Source organism: Plectropomus leopardus, chromosome 16, assembly GCF_026936395.1.
Source record: "Plectropomus leopardus strain MGB_pleo_1.0 chromosome 16, ASM2693639v1, whole genome shotgun sequence".
Taxonomy (NCBI): Eukaryota; Metazoa; Chordata; class Actinopteri; order Perciformes; family Serranidae; genus Plectropomus; species Plectropomus leopardus.
This window is the reverse complement of record NC_142191.1, coordinates 30237831-30259885: the sequence shown is the minus strand read 5'-3', so window position 1 is coordinate 30259885 and position 22055 is coordinate 30237831. Positions and strand designations below refer to the sequence as shown.

Sequence of the window (22055 nt, the reverse complement as noted above, 5' to 3'; positions counted from 1 at the left end):
CATGTGAGTGAAGCGCAAATCCTTCCGGGTCGCTATGACGTCGCGCTGGGATGACGTAGCCGGGCAGCGACTCGGTGCAACTCTCCCCGCCAGAGGAGCAACTTTCGCTCGAGCGACCAGCCTTTTTTGCTGCTGTATAACGCTTTCCTTGATGTCAGTTGGCTGTCGGGGATTGTAAACTGCTGAGAAGAACCGCGAATCGCTGTACAGTTGATCTCCTTTGGGATTTGAGTCGTGTTTTTAGTATTTTTTAAAACGGAGGAGCAGCGAGAACACACATACGGCTGTCAGACCGCGGGAAAATGTCGTTACTTCCTGTGCAATGAAGTCTTGGCGCGACATTATAGTTGTAAACAACAAGAGGACACTTAACAATACGCAAACAGGCAAGTCAACCAATTTATAGCTAGCTGGTGCAATTTACTTTAGTCTGATCGGTTCATAGTGCTAACATTAGCATCCATAGCTCAGCCGCTGAACACTTTCCCCGATATTTACCTTCAGTCCAGTGAAGTTACAGCCAACGATGTTTCAACTTCACAGACTCGAGCTTGGATATAGGCCTCAATTAAGTATGCTTTAATGTAAATGATATTACTCTCACTCTGTTTTTTGTACCACCAACTCAAGTGTAAATTTCAGGAGTACGTAAAGTCGTGAAACATTAGAGTTTGAGACTTTAAAACAGGACGAAAGTAGCAACAGTAACGGTAATGTTGGATTGAGCCCGAGCTTACAGTGTATCAAATTAATAAGGTCACGGACAGAAAGCTTAAAATAAAGCAATGTTCAGCCAAAAATAGTCGACACAAATAGGAAACTCAACAGTACATTAGCTACTTTTTAACCCAGCATTGTTGTTGAAAGGCTTTGTCTTTTGTTGTCTTCTTTGTTGGACAGTAGTGAACAAAAGACGATCTAAAAAGACCACCATGTCAATCGTGCTAACAGCACAGCGAATAGCCCCACTTTGTCCATTACAGATAACAGCACTTAACCCTCCTTTGAAACCTAGATCGATATCTGTTTTCTTGTGCTACGTTCAGTCACTTTGCGCCGGCATTTACACCTTTGAAACATGAGCAAAATGTTTGAATTATTTTGAATACAGCTAAAAATGCAACGACCATCTTGTCAAGACATGACCTGTCAATCTCAAGAAAGTGGGAAAAGCAAGAAAATTAACCTGGAAAAAAAAAAAACAGAAAAGAGAGGGTGAGGAAATTATTATTCTAAAAAATGGGGAAAATGCCCAGGAAACTACATTTAATATTAACTACGTTTACATTTCAGCACATTTTCCAAGTAAGTTCCGTGTTGTTGTTTTTTGTTTGATGTTATATTTTTTTGCCTTCACATGTCTGAAAGAAATTAAGCCAGTTTGCTCAGGTTTAAAAAGTATACTAACCTCATACTTTCTATATATAAATATATATATGTGTGTGTATACATACATAAGGGGTGTTAAACAAAAATATTTAAAGTTTAACAAATGTCCAGTGTAGCCTGATGACACCATTTGGGTTATTTCCAAAGCTTCTCTGTAGCTGCTGAAGAAATTACAGACTGAGCAGTACTGTCCATGATTGGTTCACTGGCCTTTCTATGTAAAATTGGTGGATTGCTGCTATAAGATTGTTATATCAAATCTACAATCAATTTTGGATTAATAAATGTGTTGTGATTCACTGTGGTACTGTCTCTGCTTTCAGTGTCTCTATCAGCCAGGTATTACAGATTGAGCTTTAGTCTTTGTTAGGTGTGTTTTGGCTGATGTTTGTAGAGTTGTAACGTAACTATTGATTTTTCTTTGGTCTTGCAGTCAGGAATTCCTGTAGACACTAAGCGGCAGAGATACTTGGAAGAATGGAGAACATGGACACCAATAACGCTCCTGGTCGTAAGTTGAATTATACATTGACACACACAAAGTTCCATTAACATTTATTTGTGTTTTGGGAGGTATTCTAGTTGTTTCTTTTTTGTTTCTTTGTTGTTTTTTTCATTTTCAGGTAATTTTCATGTGTTTTTTTTACTTATTTCTTGCACATTTCTGAGTCATTTCTTTTGTTGCTTATTTATGCTTTCTTTCCATGTTTTTGAAAGAAATCAGGCCAATTTGTTTAGGTTTTGAAGGGTTAAATCATTAGATGTTTGAAATTATTTCAGTGGAGAAGTGTGTTCCCAATCAACATTAACCCATATTTTACACTCAAACTCTCTTTGCTACTTTGCTACTCAGTGCATTTTGACCTAAGACTTAAGATAAAAATGGGTAGAATGTAGAAGGACATAACTTATGACATTCATTTATATATTATAACACGTGCATAATATCCACAGCTTTGGTACCTGATGTCAATGAAGACTCTGTGGATATCTATGATGGCCTCGATTTCAGCAACAATTCAGGTAAAATCCTGTGTGAAAAGTTAAAGAGTAATGCTATTAAAAAAAAAAGGTTGATTATGACTGCAGATAACTGATGATAGAGATGTATAATACATGTACATTATTCACAGCTTTGAGGCCTGTTATCAGTGAAGATTCTGTGGACATCTATGAAGGCCTGGATGACGGTTTTAAAAGCAATGCAGGTAAAAGTTATTGTGAAACAGTTCAACTATAAATACTACTTATAACATTATGGATTTCTTGTGAGAGTTTGTAATTGTATCTGATTTGTCTCATTTTGGTTTATTACAGAAAAGTCCCCTCCAAAGGCTTCGGAGCTGAAGGACTCAATGGATCTTTATGAAGAAATCGTCACAGAGGAACAGCAGAGCAGAGAGGCATCATACACAGAGGTGAGTTGCTGTGTACTTATGTGTCTTTTCTCTCTGCTGACCTGTTATAATAGGCCTGTCATAAGGTGGGTTTGCGTAACCCTCAAATTGTGCAAATTGAAATTGCAAATATGAAATAGCCAGGATCTCCAGTTAGAGCAATAGCCATAAATTTGAACGTGTATTACCTCCAAAAAAAGTGCAAAGTATAACATATGAGGAGGAATTTTACTGCCCTGGAATATTTTCAAACTTTTTATCTTTCATCAGGATGATTGTGAGGTAAACCATAGAAATACAGTGTTCATGTTACAAAGTCCTCCACCAGTAAATGTTTGCTTGGCCATCGCAGGGCCTTGCTGGATGAAATTGCATTGTGTTGGAGCAAAAGTTGAGCCAAGGTCAGCTTATTGCCAATCGAGCCCTCTGCATCACGACCCCTGCTGAGAGCACAGATGAAGGGCTGCATGTCACAAACGCAAACCTTGTGCTGCAGGCTGGGGCAGCATTGTTGGATATAAGTGTGGGGGAAGTTTAGAGTGAAAAGCAACTACAATAGATTTCCTCTAACGAACAGCTTGGTGTGAATTGTTCAGTACGGAGTTAACCTTTGTTCATTATTCAGTGTCAAACTCAACATCAGTGTGTTAAAGGGTATAACAATTGTATAATGCTCTAGAGGCTTAGCAGATGTCACCATGCCCTGAGATGTAGAGTGCCGCTTTTTGTTAGCAGACTACCTCACAGCCCTTTTGTTTTTGTCTGTTTGCAGTTGAAATCCAGATTCCAAGCAGCTCAAACCCTCATTAAAGAGTTGCGCAGGAGATTGGAGCAGATGGAGATTCAGGTTTGTTATAGCTTCCATCTTTTTCAGCTGTTTGAAAAAGTTAGGCATTATTGCTTAAATATGGTTAGGCTTCATACAGAATTGAGGAAATATATTAATATGATATAACATTTTAGATACGCTCTACCATTTACCTTAATGCAGTAATACCATTGCAATCACAGGACTTAGATTAATTCATTACTGCTTTTCTGGAGCTTCACTGCTTCATCAGAATTACAATAACATTGGTTATTGCAGTTATTTCTGTTATTTAGTTGGGTAAAAACCTTTTTGCTGCAGCTCCATCCACAGCACTACATTGACTTAGCTTTCATGCTGGTGTTGTGGGACTGTACTTTAGTCATCAGTGACTGTAACTGATGAACAGTCCATATCTTTAACTAATAAGGGGAGCCAGTGCGGCAACTAGGAGCATGCACAAAATGCCTAGGCCAATTACGGTCTGACTGGGTTTGCTACATGACGGAGAAAACCGACTTTCAAATGCATTATCTGGGTGTGTTGGTCCAACTTCAAGAAATTCTACTTAGTACAATTTAAGTCCAGTTGTAGTCAGGCTCACTAGATAGTTCTCCTTTTTTAACATTACGTTAATATACTGTCTCTCTTTCTCTCAAACCAGAATACTGGGTTGAACACTGAGAATTGCTGTCTCAAAAAGAACATCTCTGCACTTTTACAAACGGCTAGACAGGAGGTTACACGAAAAGATGCTGAAATTCAGAGGTTAAACCAACAGTAAGTATTTTTTTGAATAACTGGTAACTCGTTTCGACTGTATTATCTGTTTATCAATAACCCATAGGACTGTGTGTTAATATAATTTATGTAATAACACATAATGAGATAATAAGTATGAACTGTAATACAGAAAGCTTGTTATTTCTTTACCACTGTGGTCTATAGATAAAAAGCTACCTCTACTGATTGGATTTATGTTAAATGAGTAATCACTTGACAAATTTTGTTTTCTCCAGGTCAAACAGAGGTCGCCCTTATCATCATTCTCACATGAATAATCTACGGGATCAAAATTCCTCCAATTGGACCTCCACAGGCAGCTCCATGAGTAGGCCACCTCCTCATCACCTGCCTCCTAATCACCCGCCTCCTCCACCGCCACCGCCTCCATCATCCAATCCTCCTCCTCCTCTTCCACCTCTACCACCACCCAGCGAGGATCATCCTCCAAGAGATCCTCCTCAACCCTGCAGGAAAGAAAGCAATAGTTCCACCCATCAGCCCAGTGGATCCAGCAGGAAATCCAGTAAAACTTCATCAATGCGACATAGTGACTCAGACAAACACAAGTCTAAGCACAGAGAAGAGAAAAGTCAAAGTCAGAAAGTGTCTGAATCAACAGAAAGGAGACATAGAAACAGTTCAGATCCCAGCAAGGACGGTCATACCTCTGAGAAAAACAGGTCTCACAAAGCAGACAAAGACACAGGACGGAGATATGACTCGAGGTCATGTAAAAGCAAGAACTACCCTAATATTGAGGGACACCACAGGTCAGACGGAGTTAAAAGCCCTCCACCAGAGGTTTCACCTAGTGCAGTTGATGTCAAGAAAGGGAGAAGTCGAGAATGGAGACACGATATGGCCAAAATATCCACATCAGACTCCGAACACAGTGCAGCTCACAGCTCTAAAGAGAGCCACAGCCGAGATCACAGAAAAATCAACACCAGTGACAGACACATCAGAAGTTCAGACTCAAAGGACAGAAAAAAGTCCTCTTCAAATCAACACGCTGAGCGCTCCAGAGAGTCCTCAAAAGAGAGAGGAGGGGATAGACTGTCAAGGGATCATCAAAGGAAGGAGGATAGACAGCGTGAAGATGAGACCAGCAGAAAGCACAAGAGGAGCACTCCGTCGGAGACAAGCAGAGAGCGTGAGAAAGCAAGACTGAAAGAATCCGAGCAAGGTAAAGATGTCAAAGAAAGACGAGAAAAGACACAAGAGGCCTCAAAAAGATCATCAGAGGAACTAAATATTAGTGAGAAAATCTCTGTAGAGGAAAATAGTCCAAACAGGAAGCTGTGTTTCATGGAAACACTGAATCTAACCCTTTCACCAATTAAGAAGCCAGGGTTGCCCATCGATGCGAGCCAGGGTGGCGTCACACCAGGGGACAAGGTAGTTGACAATGGACCAGACGATGAGACTTCACAGCCAAACTTTGAGGACATGTGTGTGATTGATGAAGTTAACAGCAGTGAATTAGAAGCAGGGTTAGCAGAGAAAACCCCCGAAACACCAAGCTCTGAAAGGACACAAAAGAGGTGTGATGACGTGAAAGATGCCCTGGAAAAGGACCAGACAGAGACTGACAAAGAACTTGAAGACAGTTCAGTCCAAACTACCTCAGTTCATAACCAAGGCCCAGATACTCCAGGGAATCAGATGGCTGAGCATCTCCCAACAGCATCACAAGAGATTACTTCTCCAGAAAAGAAAAACGTTTCAAGAAATCATGAGGACAAAACCATACTGGACTCAGACAGCCAAGTAGATGATTGTAGACCTCGGGAGACTACTGATGGTGACTGTGATATATCTAGAAGCATTTCTGAACAGCACATGGCCAATTCTTCAGAAACAATAAATCCTGGAAATAATATTAATCAATCTGTAGAACTGAAGTGTGGAACTCCTAAAACTACAGAAGAGAAAAGTCTCCCTGCCAATTCAGTTGAAGAAGATGCAGATGCTTCACACACAAGGGAAAATCCTGTAGCCGAAGGTGTTCCTAACAAGGCCAACCACAAAAGTCCAATTTCTCCCACTGTTCTACCTCAGAATGGTCAACAAGGACCTCATGCCTCTACTTCCATTCCCAAGAAAGCTGCTTGTCCCTTGCAGGATGGTCCTAAAGATGCAGATGCTGTATCAAGTACGATAAGCCTTGAATCACTTCCACAGGAAGGGCTGAGTCTATCTGAGGCAATATATATTTTAACACAGACAAATGAAGACACCAACGACAGCAGCAGTATCGTAAATGAGCCAAGCTCTTCCACCAGCTGTATCGCTGTGTCCAAAGTAAGTAGTACGACAGAGGATGCAACATTGCCAGAGAAGTACAGTGACCTCACTCTGACTCCAAAGAAGAGCGACACTCCTAGAAAGAGTCATGGGAATAATGTTGAGCCTTCCAGCTCTGTGCCATTAGTCCATGATGAGGACTCCATGATGCACACACTGAGCAATCTGAAGAGAATCCCTGATGCTATCAGCCCGCTAAGGAGCCCAATAAGGGTAACCAAGAGAAGTCATCTTCATGTTCATGGCAAGCCAGGTCATGTCAAGAGCCTTCAGAAAGGTAGAGTTGGCCTTATTAATGAAAAAGGTCATTGCAAATTAAATCTTACAAATATATACTTCCAGTCATTTAGAGTGGCTGTGGTTGCTAGCCAGTTTTTAAGGGTATGCTATGTTGTGGGCATAAATGTAATGCAATGATCAGTTCCAAACAAAATATCTCTCCTGAGGGTGTACTACACAGCAAGTATCTCTTGAGTTAAAGTTTTGAAGTTTCAGTTTGAGGCCAAATCAAAAATTAATTTTATTGATCAAATATTACCTGTGATAAATGCCAGTAGACTAATCCATGTTCTGATTGGGGTTCTATTAGCTGTAATATACCAACAGTGTAAAATGAACTTTGGCAAATCAGGACCAAGTAAGAAAACATAATCCAAAGTGGTAGCGTTGTGGTGGTTTGAAGGAATTTTACCAAATGTAATGTGCAAGAAATTAATGTTATAGTGAACTATATATAATATGACCTATTGTTTAAAGAAAGCTTATTTTAGAGCCAGCATGGACAAATGGACCAGAGAAGAATACAACACATTCAGTAATTCAGTCAGAGTAACAACCACCTTGCAAAAAGAATAAAAATTCACACTCAGATTTTCTGCATCACTGGTATAGGTTCCTGTGGCAAAAGCCCCCAAACACAATACATACAGTAAGTGCGACTGTAATTGCACAGCTTTGTTCGTTGGTATTTCCAATGTAATGTTACGTTACAGCTCAACAAGATTTCATATGTGTCTTATTTCCTCAGCTGAGGAAATAAGACACATATATGACAACCAAGGATTTAATGAATGCAAATAACATCAGATGCCGTCTTCAAAATATTCAAATGGCAGCAACCTTTTAAATACAAGATACAGATCCTTGACAAGATACAAGACAAACAATCTTCACAAGAACTTGTTATAACGAGTTATATTAAAGATAATTATGAGATGCTAAATGTCATTATAAACCTGTTTGCTTTCTCTCTCCCATGCAGATTTCTCCAGCACAGCTCCTGATGCCAATATAAAGAAGTTGGATATAAACAAAGAAAATAAATATCCAGGCTCCCCTCTAAAACATGAAACGCAAAACTTGGTGGACAAAGTATCTGACTTACCTTCAAATCTCTCTGACACTGACCTTGAGGAAGGGGAAATCTTAAGCGAAAGTGATGAGATGGCTGCAGGTTCTCCCGCTCCAGCAAACAAGAGGGCGAAATTAGCACGACCAGGCAGAAGTATACCGAGTCCTAAGTCTGTGTTGAAGAGGAAATCTGAAGAAAGGTGCGTTGCATCGAAAGAAACAATTAAAACAGCAGGTTTAGCGACGAGAAGTCCAAAGAGTCGTTTTAAAACAGTCTCTCCTGCAGCAACCAAAGCTTCTTTTTCAACCATAGAGGAAGTAATGGAGACATTTAAGGTGGTTCGTACTGAGGTCCGAAGAAAGTACATGAAGCTCCATAAAACCTTTCCCAAGAAGAGCTTCTATGGTATGATGGAGAATTTCCAGCAGTCTTTTTTAGAATTTGTGGATGGTGCACATTTTGGTCTAATTTGCAGTCAGGCAGGCGAACTGAAATCCAAGCTGAAGAAATTGATTTCATGCGTGTTTAGCAAAGTATCAAATAATGGCATTGTAAAACGCATCTTTGAACAGCAGGCAGTCGATCTGAAGCAGAGGTTGTGGGACTTTGTAGACGTCCAAGTTGAGTACTTGTTCAAGGACATTTATGCGGCGTTGAAGAGCCTTTGCAAACCAGCAAGAGCTCAGGCTGAGGATAACAGGTCCAGGGAAAATGAGAAGGTATCTAAACAGCCTCCTGCAAAGAAACCACAGTGTCAAAAGGAAGAACAAGCGGCTCCGACCAGCCTGAATCGGATCAAGTCTTGTGCTGTGGTGCCTTACAAAACAGGCCTTGGAAGCAGAGGGAAAGATATCAGAATCACACAGGGGGAAAAAGACAGCAATGTTGAGCGGCATCCAACAAACTGCTTAGATAAACAAACTGTAGACTTCCTCCCTTCCAAAGCTGTTCCTTCAACCCCAGAAAAAAGTAACATATCTTCTTTGGTCATCTCTCAGAATGGCTCTTTGCTTGACAGAACTGACTTTGAGCTTCTCACAGAACAGCAAGCCTCTAGTTTAACATTCAACTTGGTGAGAGACACTCAAATGGGAGAAATCTTCAAGTGTCTCCTGCAAGGATCAGATTTATTGGAAACCAGTGGCATGCCTGGCGACAACACAGCCTGGTCCCTCAGTACGCCAAGGAAAGATGGTGAGAGACTTATCAGCATCACCACTCCAATTAAATTTGACTCTCCATCTAAGCTGCTGTCCCCAACGAAATTTGAAACTCCCTCAAAACTTATCGCAACATGGTCCAGCATTTCACCTCGCAAGATGTCATCCCCGAGACCCAAAGATCAGATCCAGCTAAATCCAGCTTTGTTTGATGAAAGTTGCTTGTTAGAAGTGCCATCAGAGAATAGAACAGCGGCTTCACAAAAGTCATATTCTATTCTAGCTGAAGACCTGGCAGTCTCTCTCACCATTCCGTCTCCTCTCAAGTCTGACAGCCACCTGAGCTTCCTGCAACAGCCGAGCATGCCCCTCATGTCCACTCCAGACAGCGTCATCAGCGCTCACATAAGCGAGGACGCTCTGCTGGATGGGGAGGACGCTTCAGAGCAGGACATCCACCTTGCCCTCGACACGGACAACTCCAGCTGTTGCTCGAGTACCAGCAGCGAAGTTCTCGCCACACCTTTCGTGTTCAAGCCCGACCTGCCGATGCAGGCACTGGTGATGGAGAGGTCCAACGATCATTTCATTTTGAAGATTCGTCAGGCGGCCTCAGGCATCAATACCACGCTCATTGCTGATGATAGCTTAAGTCAAACACTAACAGAAGCAGATCAGCAACTTGGAGAAGATAAGGTAGAAGGTAAAGACGGTCCAGCAAACGCTGTTTTATTGGACAAGTTGCAGAACGATTCTCCTTTAAATGCTTTGCCCTCAAACGCTGTATCTCCAGAGAAAGGTCTCTTAGGAATCTGTAAGACTGCCACTGATAGAGATAAACATCTCACTCAAGATGACAGCGTAACACTAACAAAAGATCCATCCAAAAAAAAGGATTCGTCACCTCAACAAAATACCTCAGACGCTGTGAATTTAAAGAAACTGTCAGGATCCCTAGAAAATAAGCCTAAAACTACTCCTCCAGACAGCATTCTGCACAACGAAGCTCAAAGCTTTGATCATTCTTTTGGACAGATCAGCCAAGCAACCAGCAAGAAAGATATCACAGTCACGGCTGACAAAAACCCAAGTACAACATGCCACAGAGAACAAGACAAGAAAACTCAAAGTCCCTCAAAAGCTCAAAAGTCTCAGAAAAGTATCAGTGGCTCTGGATCGGTGGTGTCAGATACCAGTGCACGTCACCCCGTCGAAAGCTCTGAAACCAAACAAAGGAACCAAGTGTCATCACAACGTGTTTCAGACTCTGGGAGGGATGAAATGGAGGTGTCAGAATCAGAAAGAAATCTCATCATTGCGGACGACATAAGCAGCACACCAGAGAAAGACCGAAGGGATTGTGACAAAGGTAGAAAACGGACAAAGAACCACAAGAAATCAAAAGCCAAGCGGTCCAGAAGAGAGGAAGAGGAGAGGACAGAAGAGATGGGGTCCGACTACAAGACAGACGATTGTGATTCCAAATCGTCCCCATCATCGCTGTCCCCTAGCAACCTCTACGCAAAGAATGTCATCAGGAAGAAGGGCGAGGTGGTGATGGCATGGACCAGGTCAGTTGTTGGTTTGAACATTGACTTTAGATACTGTTGAGTACATCTTGCTGACAGTACATCTGTATTTTGACTTCTGTAAGATTATTTTTGGTTGAATAATCTTAATTTGTGGTATTGCTTCTTTTACTCAAGTTAAGAATGTGAATGCTTTCTTCACTGCTGCCTTTACAACATTAGGTCAAATAAGAGAGGAGAACTAAGCCTCTTTTTTTTCTTCTTGTTGACTCAGTATGTTGATGCCTGAAAAACTTTGGTTTTTTTTCCAACTGCTTAACTTTGAACTGAGCAAAATGCAATCTAGTTATTCTGCATAAACTTGGAACAGGAACAAATCCTAAATTAGAAAACACTGGTGAACGTAATAATCTTTGTAAAAACTGCTTTAGTGGATTCTAAGTAATGTCTTCTTAAGAATGGTTGTGCTCATAACCTGCATTATTCTTCTGCCAGGGATGAAGATCGAATTATTCTGATTGAACTGCAGACAAAAGGTGCTTCACGTGAGACTTTCTCTGCCCTGTCGGAGAAACTTAACAAGCCATCAGGGCAGGTAAGTTAATCTCTATTCTTTTATTTTACAATTCCATGATCTGGTTTTTCAGGCACATACAATAAATGTAACTGTTTTTTTTTCTTTTCTCAGATTGCTCACAGATTTCATCAGCTTATGAAGCTTTATAAGAAGCAGGAGAAGATGGACACTTGATCGCTATGATGGTGTTAAATCTAATAGTCCTTGTGTTAGAGCATTCCCAAACATACTGTTGCACCAACACAGTTATGATGACTATGTTCATGTGACACAGGGTGGAATTTAATGTCCCTGGGGTCACAGGTTCAATCCCCACATAGGCCACACTGTCTAGCAACTGCCACCATCAACTGATCACAAATATTAGCAGAAGTTTTGGTCAAACCTAGTTGTTTTCTTATTTCAGAGGAATGTCGTAAATCCAGTCACTGTCTGTGAATGTATGTTATTCTGGGTACTGAACTGGACCTGTTCTTGCTGATAGAAAATAATTCAAACTGTGAAAAATAAGGATTCAGTGATAATGACTGTTCCTCAGCACAACTGACGAGATAGACTGATGAGAACAGTTAGTTAGAAAATATTGTTTTTGATGCACTTTTTGGTTTTTAAGAATCCTCACTGCAGTCACTACTTCAATGTTGTTTCTGAAACAGATATCCGGGCCTCACAGTAGCACATAACTGTCCTCAGTGCAGCATCCACACATACTTTGCAGGGTTTGCAGATATGATACATTGCAAAAACGGTGGTTTCAGTAAGTCCTCAGCTTACCTCTACTCATAAATGTATGTTTTTCTTTTCTCGGTATATTTGAGAGAAACTGCCTTAAGACTAAGATTGTTCCACTGCAAGTACGCTCAAATGTTCCTCAATCAAGTGGCATTTTTAGTTCCTAAAATTACTGGATGCTCACTGACAAAAACTTGAAGTATCACTCATCAGTAAACCACCAGCAGTGGAACTGATGGGACCCTGAGGTTGGACCTTTTTAGTATAATTCTGAAATTTTGGATCTTATTTTAATGGATGTATTCATATCTGGGGGAAGAGCTTGAAGTGTTTGGTTGTTAAAACGTTTACATGTCCGATTCATGTACAAGGACAGTACATTTATCTATTAATACAAATGAAACCTTTTATCCATGGGCCTTATTGGCTTTGTGTTTGATTCATCCTGTCACTAAACAGAATGAAATGCAATATTGTGAATATTGTGTGTAATTCTTTAGTGTAAATAAAGTTTTATTTATTTATGCTAGAGTATGTTTGTATTCCTTGTATTTCAAAAATATTAAGAACTAATTGGAAATCATTTAAAATTATTGTACTACATTGACTGAATAAAGTACCAAGTCTGTTATGTTGCACCAAATATTGCTGTGATACAAATATCCATAAAGTGGGCCACAAAGTATGGAAATAGGGGCCAGTGCCTAGAGGGCACTGGCAACTTGCTAACAGACATTGACATGAAGTTGAGGACAGAAGCAAATGGAGATAGTGCCAAATTTGATTGTGCCAGATTTTTCATGTATGTACTCAGTCTAAGTCTTTGACTCAATCAATCAAAGCTTTATTTGTTTTTGGCTAAACATCAGGCAGTAAAAGTCGCTTTATATAGAAATATACGGATGTCCTATATGAGCATTTTATCGATTTAAAGTATAGTTATATATAGTTAAAATCCTACCTATGTACATTAGTATTATTGCCAAAGTGTACTTCAAGTATCAGAAGTAAAATTACTCCTTGCAGTGACATATCAAAACTGCTATCATTTTATATAACATTATTAGATTGTTAACACTGATGGATAAACTTGTTTTGCAGCTGTTAGTCTGAGTTGTTTTTATAAACAGTTACCAGGTTTTTTTGACATCCTCTGCAATGGTATTTTCAGGTGATTATACACTAAAGAAGAGATATTTTATTCCATTTCTGCCATTATACTCCCCCAAATCCTCCACACTGCTCCTTTAAGTAGTGCACTTGAGTAAAATGTACCTAAAGTTATGAAAACCATGCGCATCAGTGTGCTGCTATAACAGCCACCACCTGGCTTCATTGATTTGCTTCCATTCAGCCATAAAAGCATTAGTAAAGTCCGACACTGATATTGGGTGATAAGGTCTGGTTCACACTGTTCCAGTTTAGGTCAGGACTGTGCAGCCCAGTCAAGTCCTTCCACACCAAACTTGGAAAACAATTTCTTTATGAAGCTGACTTTGGACATGTTAATAAGTGATAAACTGTTGACCCGAAGTTGAAAGCAAACTGATGCGCGCCATTTTGCTTCATAAGCAAGAAAGTTGTACACATTGTGCATGCCTGTGTATTGACATCTGAGTTGGTGCTATTTTCAGAGCACTGTCCTGTTAAAAGTGTCCGGGTAGAACTAACCTCAGGGCATCATAGTACCATGTGGTGGATCAATGGCTTCACACTGGAGTCCTAGTTTGCAACAGCATCAAAATAGTACCAGCCCCACTGCACAGTGGGGTCTTATTTGTCTTCGAGGGACCACAGATGAGCCCTGATGTCTCCACGAATGCTATTTTATATTAGCTCTATGCTAAAGCTCATGAAACAAGGACCTTAGAAAACATGTAAGTAAAACCATTTTTATTGAACTTCTGACTTTGCATTTGATGGAAAACCTACAAACATGTTGATATATGTATATCCATACAGCACTTTCAAACTACGTCTCTATTCTTTGACAGATGATAATGTGACAGAAGATGGGGGATTGGAACTTATTAGGAAGTATTTTAGAAGAGGTCCATATTCATTCCACCATCGTGGGAAAGATCTGGCTCACCATCCTCTTCATTTTCCGCATGCTTGTGCTCGGCGTTGCCGCCGAGGACGTCTGGGATGATGAGCAGAGTGAGTTTGTTTGCAACACGGAGCAACCCGGCTGCAAGAATGTGTGCTATGACCAGGCCTTTCCCATCTCCCTCATCCGCTACTGGGTGCTGCAGATCATCTTTGTATCCTCCCCGTCTCTGGTCTATATGGGACACGCATTGTACCGTTTGAGGACCCTTGAAAAGGAGAGGCACAGGAAGAAAGCCTGTCTGAAAGCTGAGCTGGAGGGGACGGACCCAGTCCAAGAGGACCATAAGAGAATTGAGCGAGAACTCAGGAAACTAGATGAACAGAAGCGAGTGCGGAAAGCTCCCCTTCGAGGCTCATTGCTGCGCACATATGTTTTCCATATCTTAACCAGATCTGTGGTGGAGGTTGGTTTCATTATAGGTCAGTGTGCTCTGTACGGCATTGGACTGTCCCCTCTGTACAAATGTGAGAGGTTGCCTTGCCCCAACAGTGTTGACTGTTTCGTGTCCCGGCCAACTGAGAAGAACATTTTCATGGTTTTCATGTTAGTGATTGCTGGAGTTTCTTTATTCCTCAACCTCCTGGAGATTTTCCACCTGGGTGTGAAGAAGATCAAACAAAGCTTGTATGGATACAAATACGGAGACGACGAGAGTGTGTGTAGGTCAAAGAAAAACTCCATGGTGCAGCAGGTTTGTGTGCTCACAAACTCCTCTCCACAGAGGTTGATGCAGCTCACACAGATGACCTGCCCTGTTGTGCCTGATGCTCATCGGGAGTCCCTTTCTTTGAAAGTGGCCCCTCAGAATAAGGAGGGGTCCAATGGCTCCAACCTGCAACACACATACCAGCCAAGTCAAGCTGACACGCAGCAGCTGGGGGTGGTTATGGAGCGGCGCAACACTTTGGACAACAGGAAGCCCTCGTGCAGCAGCGAAGAGTCAAACGAACCCCATGTCTCCGGCCGGCCCCAATACGCTGGACCTCGACCCACGCTCATGGCGAGCCACATGGAGATCCCAGCTGCCCTGAGGAACCCGCAGAGGAAGCAGAGCAGAGTGAGCATTTGTAAGGAGCTCAGTGACATGAGCGACTCTCCAGAGAGCGACCACTTCCCCACAGCCAGGAAGTGCAGTTTTATGTCCCGAGGATTGTCTGAGGGTAAGCTGGCCACCCCGTCTGACAGCTGTGATTCTCAGAGTGGAACAGATGTGGAGGCCCAGCACCTCAACCAGATAGAGAGTCCAGCAATAACCCCGCCGCCTCCAGCAAGCGGCAGGAGGATGTCCATGGTGAGAACATGAAATGGTCTATCCATATTAATCTTATCTTCCCTTAAACAGCAAATGTCTGATAGTATATATGGTATAGCGGAATACATCGATGAAGTAGTACAATACATTTCAAGAGTAATTTAATAGCAGGTTGAAAATTATTGCTTCAAGTATGGATAATTCAAAATTCCCTCCCCCACCCCTCAAAAAAAACCCAACAAATCTGACAGAAACTGATGGCAGCATTACAAGAAAGGGAAATGCCTTTGACATGTAATTGACAGTAAGCCCTGACCCCCCCAGCTGTGATTGAACCGTTGATTGCTTGTTATTTTTGTATGGAAGTCCCCATTTCAAAAGCGCAAAAAGGTCCTGTATAACTGCTGATGAAAACTAATAACAGGGCTTTGCATTTAAAATTAGTGTTGACTGGTCTATGTCTCCCTCTGCTGGACAACTCTGAAACATAACACACCTCAATTTAAGTTAATGTGTGTTCACAATAAAAAAAAAAGTACTTTCAGAGAAATAAATAATTAGTCTTTGAAAATGTTTTTAATTACGACACAAATAAGTTATATATAAAAAGTAAAAAATATAAGAATGCGTATTGTATTCAATCAAATTTTGTTAAATCTCTCTATATTTTTATTTAGACATTTTAAAACTCCCAAATTAATTTCCCTCTCATGTAGAAAGCTTTGTCGTCTCTGTGAGTGACATGGCTCTATTTCATACCCATGATGTCACAGTGCCTTAGAGTACAACATCACTGCCATATGGTGTTGAATTTCTCTTTAAAGGGGTGCTATTGTGCTTCTCCTTATTTTCTGTTAGATAATGTTAAAATGTCAGTTCATATTAAAAAGGGCAGAGTTTCAAATATTTTGTTAACACTAGGTAAAAGTAAGTCCTGTGAGACAACTGAAGGCTTCAGACTATTCTGAATATGGTTTCCATAGTTCTTCCTACTTTCAAGCCAAGTTTTGATGGATTTCTTCACATGATCTGCCCCAGGCACTCTGTTGCAAGTGTTAACATCAGAGGGCCAAAACCGCTACATGTAGCTGCATGCTAATGTGTGGAAACATATAATCTTAATAATATCTAGTATATATAGTATATAGTAAATATATAGTTTGTGCAATATTCCTGCTGGATCATGTCCAGTTGTGAAGTTTTATTGCTATTGTTTCAAAATCATTAAGTGCCACAATACTCTGTTGCAGTTATTCTCTGACTGCATGTACACTGCTATGTGTAGCTACATGCTAACATCAGAAAAATATTTAATCTTGGTTTCAGATGTTGTCAATTTCCCCCTGATTTCAGATCATATTCCTACTGGCTTCATGTATTGTGAAGCTTTAGAAGCTTTTATGGGTGACGTTTTACTGTAGAAAGTGCTGTGATACTGTTACACTCATTCCCCTGCTGCAATACACTGCTACATGTAGCTAGATGCTATTGTGAGGGAGCATGTTTTCTTGGTTGGCAGTGTTGTTAATTTCTCCCTGACTTTAAATCACATGCCTGCTGGAACATGTTTAGTACTGAAGATTTTGGTTTAGAAGCTTTTATTGGCTCTCAAAGGAACTGGTTTCTACGGACAAGCACATAGCTATAGCATCATGTGACCTATAAAAGCCAAAAAAGTGTTTCCATTGCAGTTTTGTGAAATACAGCCTGAAATTTCACCCCATGCGAGCATAAACACTTTTTTTTGCAATAAATGGGTGTGTTTTAGCAATTCACGTGTTTCCATCAGATGTATATTATATTCACAATTTCAATTTGAATGCAATTTGAAGATTAATGGAAGCCTGCTTTAAGTGGCAAGGTAGAAAGTTAAGGTTAGAAAATTAACTTTTTTAGCTGCTGATAAGCTAAATGTATTTGTGTCTGTGATGTGAATACTAACATGCATTGACCACATATCTCTCATTTCTTTCAGAGCATGATTCTGGAGCTTTCTTCAATCATGAAGAAGTAAATTGAAAATAACTGTTTTGTGACCAAGCTAGAGGAATATGGGACCTCCAAACAGACAGATCCTGATTACAAAGGGAGTCCCAACCTGTCTCTCAACTGTAACTTTTTCACATTATGTTTATACACTATGTATTGCACATGAGCAAGAGCAGTTCAAATATGTTCACAGACACTTAGTTATTTACTTCATGTACTTTGCAAATTATATCTCAAGCATCTTATTACTTTTATATTAATAGTTTGCAAACCACTTGCTAATTCAAATATGAATCAAAATTATATTTGGTTCAAAGCATAATGTGACTGCTCATATAATGAGACCAAAAGGCTGTTGCAAAGATATTTGACTGAAGATTGTAATCCAAGATTGTGGAATTGGCAACCACACAAAAAAAAACATAAAAAAAAAAGAAAAACAAAAAAAAGAGGAAACCCTTGTATCAAATGTTAATGATTTATCATACAAATTGAGCTGGAAGATAAAGGGCTCTTCAAATTCTGCTTTTTTGTCAGTAGCGAAATGTTTTTTATGAATATGTCTGACAAATGTATACTTTCATTGTTAATTTTTTCTGTTGTCCTTTTTTCTAATAAACATGTTCTCTCTTTGACAGGACTAAGCTGTCTTCTATGAGCGGCCTGTAGTTTAATCTACATTGAATTTAAATGGGGCCTGAACGTGGTGTTTATTCTATTTATTCTAAAAATAGATGAATAAATAAAATAAAAATCAGATTTTACATTTTCTACAGTGAGGTGGAAATTACAGTCATACCATGAGATATGTGTCCTTTTCATGAAATAAAACTCAACATAAAATACTAATGAACTGGTAAATCAAATGATACATTTCATTAAAATAGAGATTTATGTGTGATTTGTTATTAAAGTTAATATTAATTCAAAATCAAGTTTGAATGTCCGACCCTCCCCAATTTCAAATTTCAGAAAATTGTCATCAAAGATCACATCAGAATGCAAAATTTAAGAAAATAATGTAATAATTAATGCTTTTTGATTATTTTTCAGGGCCATTTCTTTTATCAACAGCATTTTCTTTTTACTGTCAGTGCTCTATAGGTCCAAATAGGTGAGGATACTTTTCTTGATTAAATTATTCGTTGTTAAATGATCAACAATATTTGACGCATAAGTGGTGCGCATGTGCCAGTGTCGTGCCAAAAAGTGATCATCTGCCAGAGTCTGACAAACTGTTGACACGCCTGTTAAACCTATATCGCCCAGTATTCACATCTTCACCTGCTCTCACATGAATCAAACAGTTAAAGCATGTAAATACACATAAATCTATGTCCGTGGTAACAGCATAGGTATGTCTTCATGAAACTTTTATATTTCTTGAAACCCACAGTGGAAACAAAATTGTTACATTCATACTGTTAAGTTACAAAAAACGCACCGACACCCATTCAAACTGCAATGTTTGATGCCACAGCCATCAAACAGAAAAACATGCATTGTATTATTTCTGGATGTCATTTTACCATTAAATTGCACTATCAACTAACTGTAGGATAAGACCACCATCATTAGGTGCCAAAACATCCACAAAACATGAAAGCTGTTATGCACGTTCCTGATTTCATAAAGAGAAATGGTGTCTAGACAAAAGAGTCATTTATATAACACTAGCAATTGAAATGAATGAAAATGGGGTTTGCACAATTGACAAGACTGAACTAGCTGAACGGAGCTGAACCCAAATGCACAACACACGAGATGAAAGTATCAAAATATTAATTTATTAGAGGCAAAGAAAATAGTTTTTCACAAAAGGAAAAATCAAAATCACTCTGATGAGGAGACAAAAGTAACAACAAAAAAATCACTCTGACGAGGAATAAAGAAAACAAGAGTCCAACAAAGTATCAAACAAAACAAGGTAATTGGCCTGATCAATAAGAGGCAGCGAGCAACAAACAAAACGTGACTTGAGCATGGAAATGGCGCTGGTTCGCTGACTGACATGACAAGACGAACTGGCACAGGACAAAGGGAGACACTGACTATATAGACACAAGGTAAGGGGAAACAGGTGGAGACAATCAGGGCGGGGCTGACAATCACACTGGCGGGAAAACACACAAAGGGAGGAAGTAAGTGACCTGAAACAAGAGGAGAGTTAGGATTTCAAAACAAAAAAATCACAAGACAACATAAACAAAAAACAAAAAGCAAATCAACATAACTTCCTTGACATACTGTATTTACAGTGGTTATTAAGTCATTTTAATTAATTAGGGTCATGTAGCATTTAAAAATTATTAAGGTAAGATCTCTTTATGCTTATTATTACTGTTACAGAAAATTTAAAGCTGCACTAATCAATTTCTTTTTACCAACAATGGATCACATGACAATATGTAACGTGAAAGTGGTTGCCTGTAGTGACAAACCACCCAGCCAGGCCACCAACATTGTTGGATGTTGAAAGGTAAATGTCTCATTGGAACATTAATTTGACGTAGAATACTGATGATGATATTTTGTTGGTCTTCAATTGTGTTAATTAACCAAAATCCAGTGTATTCCAAACGTTTCATTCCACACGCATGCACTGTTTTTTACGTTTTCCAACGAAAGGTAAACGCACCCAAATTTGCAGATATCCCACGTAATCAAGAGCCAATAATTCTTGCACGACACCTGTATTTCGGAAGGCTATGATCACAGTCGGTCCCATAAGGAGGCATGTTTGGGTGGTCAATGGGTCAAAACCCACCGAACTTTCGCCCATGACTTTTCTAGGGTGTTTGAAACTGTCAAATTTCAATGAATTTTGAGTCATTTACGGAATGTAGCCACCATGTTTCTTTTCCTAAACCTAACCTCTGTAACTTTACGTTATCAATGTATCATTATTTGTGGGGCGCTAATTCGAGTTTGGATACGTGTGAACTTTAAAGGAGTTATTTTAAGGTACATTGTCACTGTGTTTCTTTGCCTAAACCTAACCATAGTAACATAATGGGCCTAAACTTAACCTCCATAACTTTACATTAAGTATCTCAATTTCTATTCAGTACTTAGCATTATTCATAGGGCGCTAATTTGAAGGATATCATACGAACACAGGCCTTCCCCCTAGAGACCATTATTTAGAACTGTATGAAATTTGAGTCATTTATTGGTATGTCCTCAACTTGTTTCTTTCATTAACACCTAACCACAGTCTTTACTTGCCTATACGTAACCCTGTGATTAAACTTTGAGTATGGAATTTTATGGTAAGTGCATAATGTCGTTCATGGAGCATTAATCTAGCAGCCTGTAGTTTAGTCTACAATGAATTTAAATGGGGCCTGAACATGGTGATGGCCGCAAAGTATTTATTCTAAAAATAGATAAATAAATAAAATAAAAATCAGATTTTACATTTTCTACAGTGAGGTGGAAATGACAGTCATACCATGAGATAGGTGTCCTTTTCATGAAAGAAAACTCAACATAAAATACTAATAAATGATAAGTCAAATGATACATTTCATTAAAATAGAGATTTATGTGTGATTTGTTATTAAAGTTAATATTAATTCAAAATCAAGTTTGAATGTCCAAACTTTTTTCCCCCCAATTTCAAATTTCAGAAAACTGTCATTGGAGATTACATCAGAATGCAAAATTTAAGAAAATAAAATGTAATAATTAATGCTTTTTGATTATTTTTCAGGGCCATTTCTTTTATCAACAGCATTTTCTTTTTACTGTCAGTGCTCTATAGGTCCAAATAAGTGAGGATACTTTTCTTGATTAAATTATTCGTTGTTAAATGATCAACAATATTTGACACATAAGTGGTGCGCATGTGCCAGTGTCGTGCCAAAAAGTGATCATCTGCCAGATCATCTGCCGCTCGGATTGGGGTGCCCCCAAGCTGCCAGCAGCGCTTGCTCCAGCCTCTCTGGTTATCGATAACTCCGTGTCAACGACACCTCCAGTCAACAGTCAATCTGTTTTGTTTTCTGGTCCAATCTCCTCTTTGAATTTAAGGTCGTTTCAGCAGGTTGTTTAGTTTAAACACCTGGCTGCAATCAAAGAGCTCCCCCAACAAGTCTTATCAAAAATTTTAGATTTTGTAGCTCTGTGCGTCCTTTTTTTTCCTTTTAACAAAGATTGTATGCACCCCAGTGCTCAAGACACCATCTCCACCGCCGGACACACCTGACTAACCACCCCTGCAGGGCACTTGGACACAGCGCTGATTACTGACTCAGAAGTCACTAAGCGATGGCAACGTCAGCACCACTGAAAAAGATTGAACCGTTTTGAAACATTTTATCACTTCCAATTTCGACACAGAGTTTGAGACGGGTTTTGAAACTGGTGAAATCGAAATTTGAAATCGTATTGATTCAGCTGAGAGAGATTTGTGATTACTGTGTACAGTTGTTAGATAGATAGATAGATAGATAGTATTGTTAATCATACATAATATCATTAATGACATATAGCTTATAATAATAATAATTATTATCATTATAATAATGATTATTACAATTACATTGAAACCCTTGGGGACCCTTACTTTTCATTCTTCATTTTTTGATAATTTTGGCTGTGTTCATGCATACGGCATGGATTTTGGCAGGATTGTGTATTTCTATTTAATCTTGGAATTTC

General features: G+C 39.5%; 2 protein-coding genes across 2 annotated transcripts; both read left to right on the top strand.

The window, feature by feature from the left end:
• Positions 1 to 48: 48 nt before the first annotated feature.
• Positions 49 to 12560, top strand: casp8ap2 (caspase 8 associated protein 2). The gene is made up of 11 exons (XM_042503374.2): positions 49 to 386; positions 1823 to 1900; positions 2344 to 2412; positions 2523 to 2597; positions 2707 to 2807; positions 3559 to 3633; positions 4259 to 4374; positions 4614 to 6964; positions 7949 to 10769; positions 11223 to 11322; positions 11416 to 12560. The coding sequence occupies exons 2-11, from the start codon at positions 1867 to 1869 to the stop codon at positions 11476 to 11478; spliced, it is 5805 nt and encodes a 1934-aa protein (XP_042359308.2). The 5' UTR covers positions 49 to 386; positions 1823 to 1866; the 3' UTR covers positions 11479 to 12560.
• A 1194-nt stretch (positions 12561 to 13754) lies between these two features.
• Positions 13755 to 18030, top strand: gja10b (gap junction protein alpha 10 b). The gene is made up of 3 exons (XM_042504052.2): positions 13755 to 13913; positions 14031 to 15440; positions 17377 to 18030. Exons 2-3 carry the CDS (start codon positions 14049 to 14051, stop codon positions 17413 to 17415), a joined length of 1431 nt encoding a protein of 476 aa, XP_042359986.2. The 5' UTR covers positions 13755 to 13913; positions 14031 to 14048; the 3' UTR covers positions 17416 to 18030.
• Positions 18031 to 22055: the final 4025 nt, after the last annotated feature.